Genomic DNA, 19,389 nt, shown 5'->3' on the forward strand with positions numbered 1-19,389 from the left:
TCTTTTAAATAATTTATTATGGGAGATCTCCAAACTGGGAACACGGTGGCATAATTCGAGTTGATCTGGATGAATAGTATGCTGCAAATTGATTATTATAGATGTGGATAAATATTTTGGTATAGGCGCCAGAAATTAGCATCCCAAGGTGGTGGTTTAAATGGGGTTTGAAAAGTCATGGTGAACGGAGTAGATAAACAGTATGCAAATGGGATAATTATAAAACCTTTTTGATGTTGTGGTTTTGGTTACGTAGTGTGCTTTCTAGGATTATCATTATCCGTGCATGGATCAATGTGATTGAAGTTAAGCTCTAGTGGACTAGGAGTCTCTGAAGGCACGGTTTTTTATGGAAGAAAGACTTGGGTTTTGAATAAATGAAGCAGTCAGAAGATGATGGTATCTAAAGGATAGGCTTTCATTTAGTGAGTTTGAGTTGAAATCAAATACTAGCGTGAAGCTGCACCACTAAACATTTGTTCCTATAAATACCAAGCTACAAACAACGGAACAGGCCCCTCAAATTCAACACACAAAATTGCCCTGCGCAAATTCTCACAACTTGTGATTTTTCTTTTTCCTTTTTCGCTGACACATCTTCCGTTGGCATCAACAGCACTGTGGAAGCAACCGGTGATATCTTAAGTCGGCATAGATAGCTCTGTCACCGTAGAGTCAGTCGGTCTCGCAGTATCTTCCGTTGGCATCAACAGCACTGCGGCGAGAACGATTGATTACCTATCCAAGTCTCGGTCGAGAAGGGTTTCTAAATCCTTATTGGTCGAGGTCATCTCATCAGCCTTCTCGGCGAAGTGAGGTGTTACAGTTATTACATTCGGCACATTGAAAGCCGAATTTGATATTGAACTTCGTAAGAATAGTAACCTTGTCTTCAGGTTCGAGAGCCCAAGAGGCCGAGACGTGTTCCTTTCTCGGCCGCAATCGCAAGACGCAGAAGTCAGTAGCGCGACCCAACGCAACATCAACAAATTTACTCCTCGGCCGAGCTCGGCCGACGAGTTGGCACGCCCCGCATTCACCGAAGGACGTAGTTAGCTCATTAATTACTCGGCCTGCGAGCCACGTAGGCTTTGTAGTTTCTAGGGTCAACACATAGTAATTTAAAATATCAATGGTTCTAATCATAAGCATAAAGTTCCGTGAATTAGTCATAAGATATCTTGAGAAGAAACTCCTCCACAATCTTATGGAGGTAAGTTAATTCCTTTGTAGATACGAGTTAAGTAAGTGCGAGAGGTAGTCGAGTTTGAGTCGTCTTTATATTTTTTTGCTACAAACAAAGTGGGGGAGTTAAGTAGCAATCACATCTACAATCAAGAGCTCTTATTTGATCTTTTAAAAAATTAACAGAAAGTTTTGCGACATTATTACAACAATCTCTACGAGGATAGAGGAACCAATACTACAAATAACAAGAAACAGAAACCTATAGACCTGACCAACAAACAATGATCAAACTCTGCAACCAAATCATCCTCAAGAGCAAAACTTTCGAAACTCGACAGCACTCTGGATTTTTTGAACCAACTCAAAAATGGCGCCGAGATAAGAGCTTGAACTCAAATTTAGCTCTCCACTAAGTTGTGCTGGTGCACCAGCGGGACATCATCAAGCCAGTCCGCATATATGCGATTGATCTTCTTGGACCCTTTCCATTTTAGCATGCCCTTCTTCTTCTGCCCCTCTTCTTCGTTTAAAGCAGGCAGTGAGGCTATTGCAGTTGCAGATGAGTTGACAGCAGAAACAACTTGGGGTGTTGGAAAGGGAAGGGGACTTAGAAATTCTGCCTCAATGGTGCGTCCACCGGGAGCTTGCAACTCTGAAATTAAAACTTCAATATTAGAAAACCAATATTAGCAACAAAAGGGCAGTTCCCACATTTTCTTAACCTTCTCTTTATTCACGTTCTTTAACATTTACAAACTCGATACACAAGTATTCTTAAAAAAAATCCCTAATCGTTTAATGACATGCCAATCACATAAAACAAATAAACGCTACACATCCATAGAAACATCTAATTACAAAGTACCTCTGTTACACGAAACATCTAATTACACGAAACATCTGTTACCCTGCATCCAAAATAATCTCAATCTATACATAACAACATTGCCAGTCCGGCTTATGTGTCGTTCAATTAACCTACGTACTTTAAGTAATAGCAACATTGGTCCTCTAATCAAATCCACAAACTGGAACAAAATGCCAGTACTCCTATTGCACAAGCTCACACTGATTCAGTTCTAAATACGGTTGTAAGCCTAACATTTAAAATTGACCATACTAAGCAGAGCAGCAAGAATAGTGATAATGTAAACTTAACATGCTTAGCACGAGGACTGAGAATTACCTGTTAGCCCGTGAGCAAAGTGACACTTCTCGCCGAAGGGGCATTTACCCGTTGTCTCCCATTTATTACATAACTTTGTCTTCCAATACACTGGCTTCACATTTCCCCGCAAAGCATCCATACCCACGTTTACAAGCCTATTTTCCTCAGGATGATTAGAGCCACCCCCATGAGGCACTGGTGGTCCTGTAGTTCCAATGCTTATTGCTGTGTTCTCCCTAAACCTACCAGAATCATCCCTAAACTTTGCCGGATCTTCATGAAGAAAGTTACACCTATCTCCATAAGGACACTCCTCCCCATTATAAAACTTTTTGCACAGCTTCATCCTGTGGATTATTTTCTGATCATCATCCCAATTACCAGACAATGGTCGATCTTCTTCACGCACAGAAACAAGTTCTTGCCAATTGGGCGGGGGATGGCGGATATCTTCAATGCCATGTGCATAGTTACAATTCTCACCATTCCTACACATACCGGATTTAAAATTTACACACAAACGGGTCTTATAGAAAATGTTGCTTGCTCCCTTGTTAACCGGCGCATTCGGCTGCTGCACCCTGATATTCATGGGAGGGTATGGCATCGGATTTGATTGGCTTTCTTCAGAATTCCTAGCCCGTTTAAAAGGTTGCTGCTCAAACTGAGAATGCTGGTCGTCCATGTTCTCAGAAAATGCAGGCGGCCAGCAATTAACTGCGTCACTGCCACCGCCATTGTAAGGCGTTTGCGGCGGCATAAATTGTGAGTGATCAGAAAAATTCATACCTCAGAAAACTACTCTATAGCCTAACTTTACTCTGTAAATCAATCAAATAAAGATCAAAACTTTCAAATCCCCCAACAAATCTTAAACAAATTCAATGTATGGTAGCAAGCAAGAATCAAAGAACTGTAACAGATAACAATCAAATCAACAAGCAGAGTCTAATTCAAGAAAACCCAAATCACAAAACCTGTGCAGAATCCAAAATTTCTTCACAAACCCACCAATCTTTGATTGATTCTGATGAGAGGGAGGATCAAAGTTCACAGCTTGGAGTTCCAAATCAAAGTTCACAGCTTGGAGTTCCAAATTTGATCAAGACACCCAGATGAGAATTGGGGCTAAAACACCAAATTGGAGTTGGAAATTTGGAGGGAAGTGACGGAGTTCAAGAACTCTTGAGATATTTATATCAAAGGACAGGGAAAGAAGAAAACCCGGAAGCAATATGATTTGCAGAGAAGATCAAACCCTAGCCGCCAAAGAAACCCTAATTTGAAAACGAAAATCGATGACACTACCGACTCTCTTAGTCCCACCCACGACTTCTGAGTGGGCGAGGAGTCGTGTGAGAGAAGCCCTTAAAGCTTAAACCCCTAAACGCGTCCCAAAACCCTGCGATTTTGGGGTAATTAACCTTTGGTAAATGCACGTCACTGAGGAGAGGTGGGTACGTCACCTGCGGGGACTAGTTTTGTGGGCCATCCATCTTCGGCTTTCCACGTGTGTCTTCCTATGTTTCCACTTTCTCTTTCTTTTTCCATGTTTTTTTTCTTCAAATTTACCGTTCTTTACACTCTTGACCCGAGGTCGGTGAAATATATGGCTCCACGTTAAGGATGGCAACAAATCGGTTTGAGGACAGAAATACTATATTTATTCCCATAACTACGAAAATTAACCATATCTATAACAGCAAATTAATCATATATTATTATCTATAACCATACCCACTTGATAACGAATTTCTCATCGGTTAACTGTTATATTCATCTTCGTTAATACAAAATATATTCGCCCAATTGACGCATGATAATTTAGTAAATATTAATTTTGTCATTAAATCTTTGATGTATAAAATGATTTAATTAATGGATCTTGTGGAACATAAAAATCGACGCTAAACATTGATAATGTTGGTTGATATTTGATATCTCGCATAAATACTATTAAATTCTCATAGATTTTGACTCATATAAAAACTTTTGAACTTTGCCACAAAATGCAACTCACACAATACAATTTTTGTATTCTCAAAGTAATGGATTCGGTGAATAATAAATATACACATATATACATATAATTATATTATATATTATTCGGTTCAGATTCGGGTAGGGATATGGATTGGGGACCCTTATAACCATATCTAAAACCATAACCGAATAATATTCACGGTTTTCCCCATACCCAAAATACACCCGAATTTTCATACCCAAATCCAATCCATTCGGACAGTTACCTACGGTTATCGGGTTTAATGGTTAGAATTGTCATCCATACTCCACGCTCAACGTGCAAATAAAAGTAGAAAATTATAAGAAAAAAATAAATTACAAAACTTGAAAAATCACTTAATTTACATTAGAAAGTTTCACAACAATATAGTCACACTCCAAAAACTCTTTATACTTCCCATGAAAGTCGACTACTCTTTCAAATCTCTAATTCAACACCTGTCAAATAATTGATAAGGGGTGAGCCTACTAACTTTGTAGGACAATAACCACAATGCATTTAGCACAATAGATGCATGAATGTAATGTTTCCTCGTCATCTATTATGTTCTTTTTAGTAAAATAAAATTAGCTAAAATAGGGTTTAACTGCTATATCGTCAATATTTGATCGGTATGTTATCAATTTTAAATCACGATGTGGTTAATATTTATTTGGATGAACTCAGCAATTAAAATTTGAAGTTTGATCATTTTAACAATTTTTTCAAGCTTGTTTGGGAAGTGCTTTTGAAAGAGCTTTTAGAAAATATTTTTACATGCATGAAACACTAGATATTTGTTTTTACATGATTGATTTGCATTTTTATTGAAAATTAATTTCAAAAATATTTTCATTAAAAGTACTTTAAAAAACAATAAAAATAAAAATCGTTGTTGTCTTTTATATGCTCTGTACTTTTTTAAATTTTTTTTTTTAATATTCTAATATTATAAAACCTGCACTCTACGAAAATGGGGTTTTGGATTCAGGTGTTAGAGACATACAATCTATCATGATCGATTGACTTATAATCCACATTTACAATTTTATGCACTTTTTTTTTGAGAAAAAGTCATTACCTTGGACCAAAATCATGAATACTACATACGTTTTGCATATTTTAGTTGTATTTTATACGTAGTGGTCATTCCGTTTATATTTTAGGTATTTTAAATTAGGGTCTAATTTGAGTTGTAATGAGGGTTTAAACTAGAGAAAAAATAATTCAAGAAAATAGCATGGAGCATGGAGTTTCAGCCCACTCGACTCACTACGAGTCAAAACCTCATATGAAATTACAAGCATGGATTTGCAGCAAAAGCCTGAAGGTTAATGCAACATTTCTTTGGCTATCACATCACGGTTGATCAATAATTGTAACAATGTGGTCGCGAAAGATGACTCTTAAAATAAGGGGTAGGAATTCTCCTTGCATTTTCCTCTCCCTCTTCTCTTATTTGAACACTCAAGAATAAGCCACATCATTATCTTATTTTACCTTCTTTGTAAAGAGAGAAAGAAGAAGAGGAAACTGAGAGAGGAGGGGAGGGAAAAAAGGAGATGAGGAAATCAACTCCTAAAATAAGTTGTCAACTACGTGTAGTTTATTTGCCCATGCAACTCTAATATGGCTCTAATATTATTTTTTGGTGAAACAACATGGCTGAAATCTTCGAACATGTATGAATTGGCTATATCATCTTTGTTTGTTGTCGTGTTTGTTTTGGCCAGTATACAACAAGAAAACCATTTATGCACTCGTTTTATGAAACATATGTCTTACATTTACTAATTACTAGATCAAGTGTGAGCAGCTAGCACATGGCTCATGGGAGTCACCCGTTCCATGCAACTTTGTGAAAAAAGGTTATCTCAGTTGTTCTCATCGATCCCTGATTGGATGACGAGACACATGATAGCGATGGATTTCAATATTCTTCATTTGGACAACGCAAAGATGGATTTCAGTAATCCATCTTGAATGCATGTATTATTTGGGGTCATATTTTATATGTGGACTTGTATATATGGATAGGAGAAGACGGAGGAAGCCAAACATAATGAGTTCAGAATCTTGGATTCTAACTTTGATGATATATATGATTTTCAGCTTGGAACCCTTTTCCTGGACTAAAATATCAAGGAGTGTGATATCTACACACCTTATTTTACTTCTCACACACCTTTTTAATTTTCGACCGTCGGATTAGATGAATTAAAGAAGATCAACGGACAAAATTTATTAAGGGGTGTGTGAGAAGTAAAATGTGATGTGTGGATAGCACACCCCAAATACCAAAACAGGAAGAGAAAAAAAACTAAAAGTAATTTGAAGCCTGCGTTATGTGCTGGGGGAACTAATTCACCAAACTGGACCCTTTTGCTTTAAGAGTAATATGCAAAGCAAAGGAACATAAAGGTGTCGAGTTAGATAGAGTAAACCCAGAATCTTTTATAAAAGCCAAACAATGGAGCATGTAAAGCAAACCATAACAGCAACAGAGATGTCATAAATTGCAGTATATCAAGACAATCACGTACTTTCATGCATTTGAAAAAGATAAAACACGTGATAATGCCAAGAATGCCCCCAAACTTGAGCACTAATTTACAGTCAATAAAAGGGAACCCATGCATGCTTATGAAGTTTTTGAGGGCCAATTGGGAGTTGAAAACTTTTATCCAAATTTAGCAATAGGGAGGGGAGAGGTCGCACTTGGTGCGATGGCAAGTGCCTTCGTCCATGCGCGGTAGGTCTCGGGTTTGAGACTTGGGAGCAGCCTCTCCATAAATGGGGGTAAGGCTAGCCGACATTCACCTCTCTCAGACCCTGCGTAAAGCGGGAGCCTTGTGCACTGGGTACGACCTTTTAGCAATAGGGAGGGGCAAGCATGCATAAGATGGAATCAAATGTCTTTCTAGCTATAACGCATGATGGTGAGGCCTTGAGAGATTATAAATTTGTGTGCTTTGCTTTGCTATCAAATGAAATGCAAAAGTTTTTTGTCCAAGGAAAAGTTGAATTTGACTAACTTTGAACTTCCATATTGCGTTGCATCTATGCTTTATGAATCAGAGCATCTGGTTCTTATCTGCATAATTATTGGTTTCTCTGGATATTTGATGCTTAAAGGGTTCATAAATTATTGCAGTGAGAGAAGGCCTTGGTATATAAAGTGATCAACTCAAAGAGATTCCTTGAATCTAAAGGGGTGTATTCAATTGGGATTTTGAGGAATTTTATTTTTTTTAATGAATTTAGGGTATTTAATCAGGATTTTAAGCGATTCTCTGAAATTCAATGTGTATGCAATTAGGATTTTAAGATAGTTTGTTAAAATCCTTAAAAATTTAGGTGTATTCAATTAGGATTTTGAAGAAGTTTATAACATTCCAAGTGTATTCAATTAGAATTGATTTTAAAGAATTTCAAAAAGTTGAGGAATTAGAAGGAATTTTGAGAGATTTTGTAGTGTATTTTAAGCATCCATAAATCTCACATCTCCCTATGAGATTTCGAGAGAATTGAATCAAAATTTTACATGAAATCTCTACAAATCAATTAAACTCTATAAAAATCTATGAATTTATAAATCTATTAAAATCTCTCCAATTCTCAATTGAATACACCTTCTAATATTTGTTAACTTTCTTTGTTTCCCCCCTATTTTCTTTTCTGTTGAAACCCTAATTAAGACTTCCATTACTGTTGATCTTTGCAGCCACTGGCCCATTGTCAATGTTGGACCATCTTACAAAAAGTAGTATTGTGTTCTCAATTCTATATGTTCCCCACGCACACACAATGAGAGAGAGAGAGAGAGAGAGAGAGTTGATACAGAAAACTTGGTAATTCCATTAAAAGAAGGGATTTTCTGGGCTTCATAGAAGAGCAACTTTGCCACAGAAAACTAGAAAACCCCTAATACAGTTTTCAGTTGAAGGCTATCCCTGTGAAAATGTGCCTTGAACCAGGATCACCTAACCTTATTTATCTCTAAAAAGGAAAATTTGGGGAAAAAATACAAGACTTGAGATGGGATCAGATGAGCGCAAATGCGAAAAGGGACGGTGCATAAAACTACATGCTCCATTTCCTTAAACAGCACCACCTGATCAAGTAGATAATGTGTTACAGACCTGCAACCAAGTAATAAACATTTGCAAATTAGATGCTGAGCCTCTTTTAGTTGTGCACATAAATTAACATATAAACGGTAATTTTGAAGTCTAATGCAAACTTATTACCGTAATCCTTAGGTGTTTTGCATTTGAAGCATTCCATTCGGCTGGCGTAATTGTGCACTCCACATCCAACTCTGATCCAATTCAAAATACACTCAAATTAGCAAACTAATTAAAGAAAATGACATTGCTAAAGAAGTTAAGGTTTTACCATAAATTTGTTATACGTTAGGGGACGTGTGAGGTGTGAACAAATGTTCCACATCTTCACAAGTACTAGCTAGTAGCACACATTTCTTAGTTAAATGTGATGTTTCTATAAACAATGCTGGCAATTTAGGGTTTTAGAGTGTCTGTGGACTAATTAATTGTTGAATTTTTGGATCACCGGACCCGCCTCACTCTAATGACTCAGAGGTCGATTCACGTTGGGCCCACTTGTTTTCAAGTTGGGCCCACTTGTTTTCAATGGTATCAGAGGTCGACTCACGTTCATACTTGTTTCCTTCAGGGCTACAAGCTCGTTGGCTTGCATGGGCCCGAATCGTGGGCTATGATACCAAGTTGAATTTTTAGATCGTCGGGCCTACCCCACTCTAACGACACCAATATTATCCCTAAATTTACCACCTGTCCAATCTGTCAGGTGTGAGGTTTTACCACAAAAAACCTCGGTATTAGTTAGAGTAAGGTAATCATATTTAAACCCATTGGGTTTTTTGAACCCACCGATGTGGGACATTTAACATTAATTACCTATTGCACATCCAGTCGCCAGATTTCCATCCAGGTGGGGCGCTGGCATCGGAACCATAGCCTTCTGCAGAAGGCATCATGCTGTAGGCAGCACCACCATAGTCATTTTTCATTGAGCTGCACCTATAGCAATTGGGTCTGCTGGCATAGTTATGAGCTCCACAGTTGCAATACCAGTCTCCAGCCAAGACCTCTGTCCGGTTGCATCCATATTTTGATGGATCAGGTCCGCCATACTTGGGGTACCCGCAACGTTGGCAAGCGTCGCGCTTTTTAAAGTTCACATGCTGGCATGCTCCGCACATCCAGTCTCCTCCTGTCCAGCTCATTCTTAATCCCCTCCTGCATATTTAACAAATAGTATAAGAACTAATTAGCATATATATAATATTAGCTACAAACCAACACTTTAGCTAGTTTTTTCATTTTGTTCTTCTAGAAATCTCAAAGAGGCAGGCTTCCTTCCATGTAAATCTAGTAGAGAAACTGCATTGTACATTTGAGAAAGAATTTAATAGTCTATTAGATCCTTCCCCTTGTATCAATGTTCTATAACAAATAAGAGCTTGAGGTTTCCTCAACGAGTCCTGTCTTTCTTAAAGACAAGACATCTTGCACAAAGGCGGATATATCTTTTTCAGAGACAGTGTGTCTTGCACAGAGGCAAACTCTATATATACACGATCGAGTTTGAAACAAAAGGAATGATGTGAGTTACAGAAACCCAAAGCAGGAGGAAGCGCTAGCTTAGCTCACCTGAAGGTAAGTAGAAGCTCTGAAGAAATGAACTGTAAACTGTACTAGCTGTGCTTGGCTTGTGCTAGCTTGTTGTAGAACACCAGAAGAAGAGAGGATTTGTCAAATGAGTTGGTTATCTTATTTGAACTGGCATGGAGATTTATATAGTGGTTGGTGAAACTAGGCTTCCTAAGTGGACTGTGAGACTGTGGATTGGGGGCCATGGATGTTCCTATTTTATTCTCTGCCAGCTTTCTTCAGATGGGTTTGTTTTTCCCTTAACAATATGCATGTGATTGGGATTCCTTGAGATTGTTTTTTTTCATGTAAGTGTTGGATAGTTACTTCTGTTGCCGGGAGTTAGCATTAAGGGAAGGGTGGCACTTGGGTTTCTAAAGGTTGATGAGAAAAACTAGCTACTTGGTGAGTGCAGGCACATATAACTTTCCCAGTAAAATTCTACTGGGGGTGACCCCCTTCCCCTGCCCCATCTTTACATTATTCTCCATGCATTATTGCAAACTTACACAATTGGCAGTTGGAACTTTTATTCTCCATGTCCTGAGTATATCAACAACTTCTAGATATGAAGGTGGTATGAGGGGAAGCTCCTATTTAAAATTGAAAGTTTGAAAGAGGCCCCAGGAATATATATTTCTTTTAGTGTTAAATCGGATATTGATTACTCATTAATATGTATTAAATAAATGGACAACAATAGAATTGTGAATTTGTGCCTAAAACATCTCTAATTATATTAATTTTCTACAAATAATCTTCAACAAGGACATTCTGGATAAAATCCAAGCAGTCCTCAATCCAAAGAAACTTCAACAAACATAAACGCCAACTTGACCAAACTAGTTTTCACCGTATCAGTGGATTTGAGGGTGAGACATGCCCAACAATAAGTAAAGAAAATCATCCAAGTCTTATCCACACCTAAACTTAGAAGGATGAGATGACACTCCAAAGCCAAATGAACTCCATCTCGGTGAAAGAGGCAAACACTCAACGTTTTGGAATTTGAGAAGTTTAGCGAACAAAGGCTACAATATAACGAACATGATGACACTCTTTGACAACAAGTAATGCCAACTCATTAGAGAAACTGACAAGGAATCAGCTAGTGGATAGGCTATCGGGTTTTCACCCATGCGTCTAGGATTCAAAACCCTTCATTCCCTAAATTATTGTAATAGTTTTCAAAACCATCCTCCTTCCTATAATAAATTAATAATAATAAATTTTAAAAAAGTTTACATTAACGTCACAGCCAAGAGGTCTAATTCCCATCCAGCCTAGCAAATACACCTTCCCTAGATGGAAGTTTACATGCAGGCTGTGGGTCGGTTTAAAAAAGGGCCAAATACTAGACAACTTTTTCCATGCTGCTAAATGTGTTTTTCACTTGGAATCAATACCTCCAAATGATCCATTGCAAAATTCGTCTTACCTTCTCTCTCGATTCCTTTTTGCCTTTTGGCCGGCAATAATTGAATTTGAAATGCCATTCGAAGATTCATGGCCACAATTGCTTAATTAACTCTAACTATACATGTCAAAGTTAATCTCTATGCATGTGAACATTAAAATTATATTTCCTTTTCAGATTTGAAAAAAATGAATTAAATATCAAGTCAAATTTAGAACACATAAAATAAAATATCAAGTCAGATTTGAAAAAATGAATATTAAAAATATATTTCCTTTTGGTTGTTTGTTTCAAAAAATATAAAAACTAAAAACGGAAGTGATTATCAAACGAGTCTTAATAAAATATTGTAAAATTTGTGTAGTGAAACTCATAGGATAGATGAATTAGGAAATAATTAATTAAGAAGTAATTAAGTTAAATTATTTATTTGATTAAGAATATGTAAACTCAATAGTGAGGTGACTTTCGATCCTCTGCAGTTGGATGTCGGCCACGTGTTTGGAAATCGATCTCAAACAAGGCAAAGGAGGTGAGGCTCCCAAATCTTATAGCTAGCCTACCAACAAGTTCCGCCATTCATTTTGTTAAAAAAACTGAATGCTTTATTTGAGCAAATCAAATTGGAATAAGCATCGCGGCGGACCGACGCTGGTTATGCAGAATGAGCTGGAGAACCATAACCTGGTATTCCACAAAAGTGGTTTCAACCCAACGCTTTCTTGTCTAGGGAGACTGTTGCTTAACTACCCCATATTAGCATTCTAGGGTTCATATATGGCATGCATGCATGCTGTAAATCTAATTAAGGGGTTTTTCTTTTAATAAACCAACAATCTCTTTCCGGGAATTGGTGTATGTCACAAAATATTTACGAAAATTTGAGAATTCAACTATCCATTTTTATTCTCAAGCGGCCCATGTTTAATTAGACTCTTTGATCAACCAAAGCATTTTTCCTAGGTTAACCTGGGTCACGTTTTATGGTATATTAGTTTAATGTTATAAGTCAATCAGCTTAGCATTTCATGAATTGTATAGCAGAGACAAACGTGAATGACTAATCATTTTTCAGTAAAAGCAATATTTTATATTAATCTACACTAAAGATGAGAGAAGAAAAATCCAAAATGCAGCAAGTTAAAGAGGGATATCTTATATAACCACCACAACAATTCACAACATTAATCATTATTATATTATTTTTGTTTCAAGTTCATGCATGGGAGAATGCATGAATGGGATCAAACTAATTTCTCAAGGCATGCACTTGAATTCCACTTTTATACACCTTAATAGTCGAGTTTGGATCAAATTCTCAAGCAGCCCATGTTTAATTAGACTCTTTGATCAACCAAAGCATTTTTCCAAGGTCAACCTGGGTCACGTTTTATGGTATATTAGTTTAATATTATAAGTCAATCAGCTTAGCATTTCATGAATTGTATAGCAGAGACAAACGTAAATGACTAATTATTTTTTAGTGAAAGCGATATTTTATACTAATCCATACTAAAGAAGAGAGAAGAAAAATCCAAAATGCAACGAGTTAAAAGAGGGATATCTTATATAACAATCCACAACATTAATATTATTATATTATTTTTATTTCAAGTTCATGCATGGGAGAATGCATGAATGGGATCAAACTAATTTCTCAAGGCATGCAGTTTAATTCCACTTTTATACACCTTAAGAGTTTGGATCAAATTCTCAAGCAGCCCATGTTTAATTAGACTCTTTGATCAACCAAAGCATTTTTCCAAGGTCAACCTGGGTCACGTTTTATGGTATATTAGTTTAATGTTATAAGTCAATCAGCTTAATTAGCATTTCATGAATTGTATAGCAGAGACAAACGTAAATGACTAATCATTTTTTAGTAAAAGCGATATTTTATACTAATCTACACTAAAAAAGAGAGAAGAAAAACCTAAAATGCAGCGAGTTAAAAAATGATATCTTATATAACCACCACAACAATTCACAACATTAATCATTATTATATTATTTTTGTTTCAAGTTCATGCATGGGAGAATGCATGAATGGGATCAAACTAATTTCTAAAGGCATGCAGTTTAATTCCACTTTTATACACCTTAATAGTCGAGTTTGGATCAAATTCTCAAGCAGCCCATAATTAATTTAGACTCTTTGATCAACCAAAGCATTTTTCCAAAGGCCAACCTGGGTCAGCGATTCCGCGACCCACCTCCCACGTGTGTTCAGCATTATCAAAAAGGAAGAAATAAGCATATCTAGGGTTTTAGCAACCCCAATCACAAACCTCATCCAGAACAATAATATTTCTCAAGTAAATTATTTATGCAAATGAAAACTTACACATCAGATAATTCGCATTCCCTTTCTGACCAATGCAAATGATTACAGATACCAATATTTTGGTATACTCAAAATACGCCTACGTAGTCTAATTATTTTATTCAAATTATAATATTTAAGTTTATCTTTTTTTTAATATATGTTAAAATAGGACACATCAACAATGTCGATCACTCTTATTAATCGAGTACCATAAAAATTTCTTATAGCAGCATAACTAGGGTGTCCTCATATGCAGACATGTGAACGAATTACAAGTCCCATGCAATCGGAGGTGGCAAAAAGATGCTTGCGTGTTGACCTATGATTGGATATTGGAGAACCTAATCACCACATTTTGATCACCAGACATGATGAATATGCCACGTGAATTAAAAAAAAACCTTGGACGGTGCCCCTTCAATCTTTATTCCCTCAAATACGAGTGACTATTTTCAAAAGGAAGGGAAAAGAAGGATGAGGAGAATCTACAACTCCATATCCCCAATTTCCCATCGACAAGCATAACCAGCAAAAAATAGCCGTGGCTTTAGAATTTTGAATATCTACACCTGTGTGGGTTGATATTTTTCAGATTGAAAGCACTCAAAAACCCTAATCACCACGATCAATCTCGTATAAACACCTTAATTGAAGAGTTTGAACACTACTAATCACTAACGAGTAATGACTCTGTGAATTCATTAGAGGACACATCAATTCTTAAAAGCGAGCTCTATCTTTCCTATCCTATCCTTTGGTCTTTGGTGGATTTTATTCAGATTTTAGAAACCTAAATTAAATTGCTCGTGATTCATATGAATCCTATCTTTTGCAAGGTCAATTATGGATTCAAAATGTATGGGTAACGAAGGGTGTTACCTAATGATTGGATTGGGTTATTTGATAACTTTTTTCGTAAACTTCTAGGTTAAGATTATGAATTGAAACCTTCTACACGCTAACTAAGAATAAAAACGATGCACTAATCCCATATTTGAGAATGTGAGTATACTAAACTAGGTCTCCATATTCCTGGTTATATTTAGGATGCTTGAAGATAATATACTGCATGAATTGGACTTCCCATGGCCATGCCTACCACGTTGGATGTGACCCTAGGGGTGGCACACTAACTCGAAGATAATTACTTTCTGCCTTTGTCATAAGAATCACGTATTGTTCCATATTTCAACTTTATTGCATGACAGTACACATTAACTTGAGATACTGTTGTATTGACATTTTAACATTTCTTTCTTGCAGTCCACTCTCAAAATCTCAATTTTGGAAAAAGGACTCCATACTATCGCAGTCGTGTGAAAACTATTTCTTATTATATATTGACAAACGAAATCGATGTTGAGCTCAACATGCGTCAACAATCAAGAGTATATAAGTCACGTGCCCAAACACAACTTACCTTGCATATTATTTTATGGAAATAGCTCGAATTTTAACCTAAATCAAAACCAAAAAAAAGATAACAAAAAAATTACTGATTTATTCTTCTTTTGTTCGGTTACAAAATGAGCAAGGGTGGGAGGCACTTTAGAGCAAATGTAAAACAACAAATTTGAATTTGACGACTAACGTAGAAATTTGACATTATGAAAAACTTTCTACTTCACATGATATGTTAATTTTTTTTTTTTGAACAAACGAGATTATCTACACTAAAGAGAAAGAGGGTGAGCTTATCCTCACAATGAGCTAGAACTAACGTGGTTCAAATTCGCCTTTGGCGAAAATCAAACTTAAGACATCTAACTTATAAGTGAAGACGAATACCACTAGATTGTATTACAAGTGACTTTTTTTTTGTAATATTTATAACTTGTTTATTGAAAAGCGTAAGCTCATCATGGTTATATAGACACAAAAGAAGCCATATTTATGGTGGATCCCATCATTAGTCAATTTGTAGAAGGAATTGGCATCATACTTGGTGGCCGACAATTTTTGACGCTAAACTCTCCTCCTTTAATCCATGGTATCATTTGGTTCATCCTTTAGAGCCATTTTGTTGTAAAAAAAAAAAGTTTTTTTTATCCGTCGTGGTATTTTGGCATCTTGGTTGGAGATTCTCTTACATGCCTACCAAAAAAATGGGTTCATGCTTCCTAGTGTTGAACAGACTAACGATGCTATAAACTTAACAGGAAAGCAACATTTTTGTAACCGTGAAACAGTTCTTAAGTTTTTTGACCAAAAAAAAAAAACAGTTCTTAAGTTTACCACCACTAAACATCTTACATAGAATAATCAAATATGACCGAAATGATTATAAATAAAAAATAAAAAAAACAAGATTAGTCAATATTATTAAGAAGACTAATGTAGTACATTTTGGCGGGTAACCTAACTAACCAACTGCATATCAAATTGTACCGGCCACACTACCCTTATCCCCCTGTTTTCCACAGTGCACCCAAATTCAAGTTATTCAATCATGGAGATTTCCTCTTCATCGTTGCCCATTCTCCCCTGCAATTTCCATTTCCTCTCAGCCGCTGATCCGCCGTACAAACTCCTCCAAACCCATCGATCTCTCACCCTTCTCCAAATGCAAAAGCATCCAAAGCCTCAAACAAGTCCACACACACATCACCAAAACCGGCCTCCACAACACACACTTTGCCCTGAGCAAGATCATCGAGTTTAGCGCCGTTTCGCTCTTTGGTGACCTCTCTTATGCCATCTCAGTCTTCGAATCCATCGAGAACCCCAGTCATGTTATTTGGAACACGATTCTTCGGGGTCATTCTTGAGCTACAAGCCGATAGAGACCATGGAATTCTATCTGCGGATGATCCTTTTGGGAGCGGAGCTGAATTCTTATGCGTTCCCTTTTCCTTTGAAGTCTTGAGCAAAGGATGTGGCAAGCCATGAAGGGAAACAGATCCATGGACATTTTTTGAAGCTTGGACTTGGCTCCGATGCCATTGGACTTGAAATGGATAATGCACGTTTCGTTTGATAAAAGTCTTCTGAGAGATGCTGTTTCATTTACGGCAATAATCAGCAGCTATGTATCAAGGGCTTCTATGGATGATGCTCGTATTCTGTTTGATTACCTGTGAGAGATGTTGTGTCTTGGAACGCCATGATTTCGGGCTACGCTCACAGAGGCCAGTTTGAAGAGGCATTGGCTTTGTTTGTGGAGATGCTGAAAGCAAATATCTCGCACAATGAGAGTATTATGGTTACGGTGCTTTCTGCTTGTTCTCAATCGGAATCTCTCGAATAGGGCAAATGGGTTGCGTCTTTGATTTATTAACACTTGTGTATGTATCGCAAAGAAGAATAGAAGAAACACTCAGAGAAAAGAAGGAAAGTTTAGAGAGAGAAGTAAAAGGAATTCTTGTATATTCAATCACACTACAACAAATGGTCTGTATACAATGGTTATATACCTACCATCCATATTACAACAATGACTATAATACCCTCTGGTAGTTTTACTCCTAACTAACTCTATTTCCAACCAACTCCCAATTGTAACTAACTCAACCTCTTACAATATAACAACTATCACTCTCTTGTTATATCTAATACTCCCCCCTCAAACAGCGCTGGGATCTTCACAGCAGGGTTTGACTGACGTAGACTGTGGAGATGATGAACTTGGAAGCCCTATATGAAGACTCCTGCAATGCTTGAGATACACAGGGCTATGTAAACCTTTAGTAAGCACATCTGCAACCTGATCTTCTGTTGGTATATATTGAACCATCAAATCTCCTTTCTGGACCCTTTCTCGAACAAAATGATAGTCGGTATCTAAATGCTTAATCCGAGAATGAAAAACTGGATTAGAGCATAAGGCTAAGGCAGATAGATTATCACAATGTAATATAGGGGGAGTAGATATAAATTGATGAACATCCTTAAGTAGTGAACGAATCCAGAAAATATCAGCAGCACAGTGAGCAAGGGCTTTGTACTCTGCTTCCGTAGAACTTCGAGAGACTGTGGATTGCTTCTTAGATTGCCATGAGATGGGGTTGGATCCTAGATATACAACATATCCAGTAATAGACCTCCGTGTGTTAATATCAGCTGCCCAATCAGAATCTGAAAAGGCTGAGATATGAAACTTATCGGACTTTGTATACCGTAACCCACACTCTAATGTACCATGCAAGTAACGGAGTATTCGTTTCACAAGATGCATATGTAAATCAGTTGGACTTGTCATGTATTGACATACTACATTCACTGCGTGTGAGATGTCTGGTCTTGTAAAAGTAAGATATTGTAAAGCACCTACTAAGCTGCGATAGTGAGAGGGGTTTGATAACAAGGTTCCTTCAGTTGTAAGTAACTGAGAATGAGGCTTCGAAGGAGTTGATGTGGATTTACAATTGTCCATTCCAGCTTTCTTCAATAATTCCTTGGCATATTTCGACTGATTGACAAATAATGAGCCATCTAAACTATACTGAATTTGTAGCCCGAGAAAGTATGTTAACATTCCCATGTCTTTGAGATCAAAAACTTCTGCAAGCTGTGTAACAACTGATTGAATCTTTGTAATAGATGACCCCGTGAGGATAATGTCATCCACATATAGTAAGAGAAGTATCACATCTCCTTTGTCAACCTTCACAAATAGACTGGAATCAGATAAGGACGTTTTGAACCCCAATGCTGGTAAAAAACTTGTAAATTTAGAATTCCACGCTCTAGGCGCTTGTTTTAAGCCATAAAGTGACTTAATTAACTTGCACACATGGTTTGGATGTTTAGAATTCACAAAACCCTGAGGTTGCTTCATATAAACCTCTTCATCAAGGTCGCCATGCAAGAATGCATTTTTAACATCGAGTTGTCTTAACTGCCAGTTGAATTGAGTTGCCAAAGACAAAATAAGTCTCACAGTTGTATGTCTAACAACCGGGCTAAATGTTTCTGAATAATCTAATCCTTGTTCTTGACTGAACCCTTGTGCAACTAACCGTGCCTTGTACCTAGACACTGTCCCATCGGGATTTCTCTTCACTTTATAGACCCACTTACTTCCAATTACACCCCTATCTAAAGGAGGAGGAACCAGTTTCCAAGTTCCCTGTGACTGTAATGCATCAAACTCTTCCTGCATTGCATTCTGCCACTGTATAACACTAGAAGCAGCTTTGAAATTCTTAGGTTCGTCAATATCCTGTGTATCAGCAAGAAGTGAGAAGCCACATATGTTTGTCCTAAATATATCCTCATCAATGTAATCATGTAGTCGGAGTGAAGATAATTCAGGTATAGTAGTCAAGAAGGCTGAATAATATTTTCTAGGTATAACACCTGTCTTCAGTCTTGTTTGAATAACATTGCTTGAGAGAGGTACACTAGATTGCATATCAGAGGTAGAGATAGGAAGAATTACCTAAAGTTGCGCAGGACTGAGGACATGAAGCAAAAGAAGGTGTATCAGTTGGAGAGGAAAGAGTAGGACTTGAGCTTGGCAATGACTGTGATCCAATCTGTTGACTAGTAGGTGAGAACTGTGAATCTACAACTTGCTCATCTGAAGGCAGATGAGAGTTGTCTATATGTTGGTGTAGCCCTGAAGACTCTGAATGAACATGGTGA

The 19,389-nt window shown here is 37.1% G+C and overlaps 2 protein-coding genes across 3 annotated transcripts; both read right to left on the reverse strand.

Annotated features, from left to right (window-relative positions):
* Positions 1 to 1,329: 1,329 nt before the first annotated feature.
* LOC103448315 (zinc finger CCCH domain-containing protein 39-like) lies at positions 1,330 to 3,754 on the reverse strand. Of its 2 annotated transcripts, XM_029109360.2 has the most exons (3): positions 3,368 to 3,703; positions 2,375 to 3,081; positions 1,330 to 1,840 (listed from the first exon to the last, which is right to left on the reverse strand). In XM_029109360.2, the coding sequence occupies exons 2-3, from the start codon at positions 3,039 to 3,041 to the stop codon at positions 1,587 to 1,589; spliced, it is 921 nt and encodes a 306-aa protein (XP_028965193.1). In that variant the 5' UTR covers positions 3,042 to 3,081; positions 3,368 to 3,703; the 3' UTR covers positions 1,330 to 1,586. The 2 variants fall into 2 exon arrangements, with proteins under 2 accessions (XP_028965193.1, XP_008385785.2); XM_008387563.4 differs by having other exon boundaries at positions 2,375 to 3,754.
* A 4,441-nt stretch (positions 3,755 to 8,195) lies between these two features.
* LOC103406731 (RNA-binding protein involved in heterochromatin assembly dri1-like) lies at positions 8,196 to 10,509 on the reverse strand. The gene is made up of 4 exons (XM_008345720.4): positions 10,061 to 10,509; positions 9,305 to 9,646; positions 8,612 to 8,682; positions 8,196 to 8,503 (listed from the first exon to the last, which is right to left on the reverse strand). Exons 2-4 carry the CDS (start codon positions 9,631 to 9,633, stop codon positions 8,496 to 8,498), a joined length of 408 nt encoding a protein of 135 aa, XP_008343942.1. The 5' UTR covers positions 9,634 to 9,646; positions 10,061 to 10,509; the 3' UTR covers positions 8,196 to 8,495.
* Positions 10,510 to 19,389: the final 8,880 nt, after the last annotated feature.

This window comes from Malus domestica, chromosome 02 (assembly GCF_042453785.1).
Source record: "Malus domestica chromosome 02, GDT2T_hap1".
Lineage (NCBI taxonomy): Eukaryota > Viridiplantae > Streptophyta > Magnoliopsida > Rosales > Rosaceae > Malus > Malus domestica.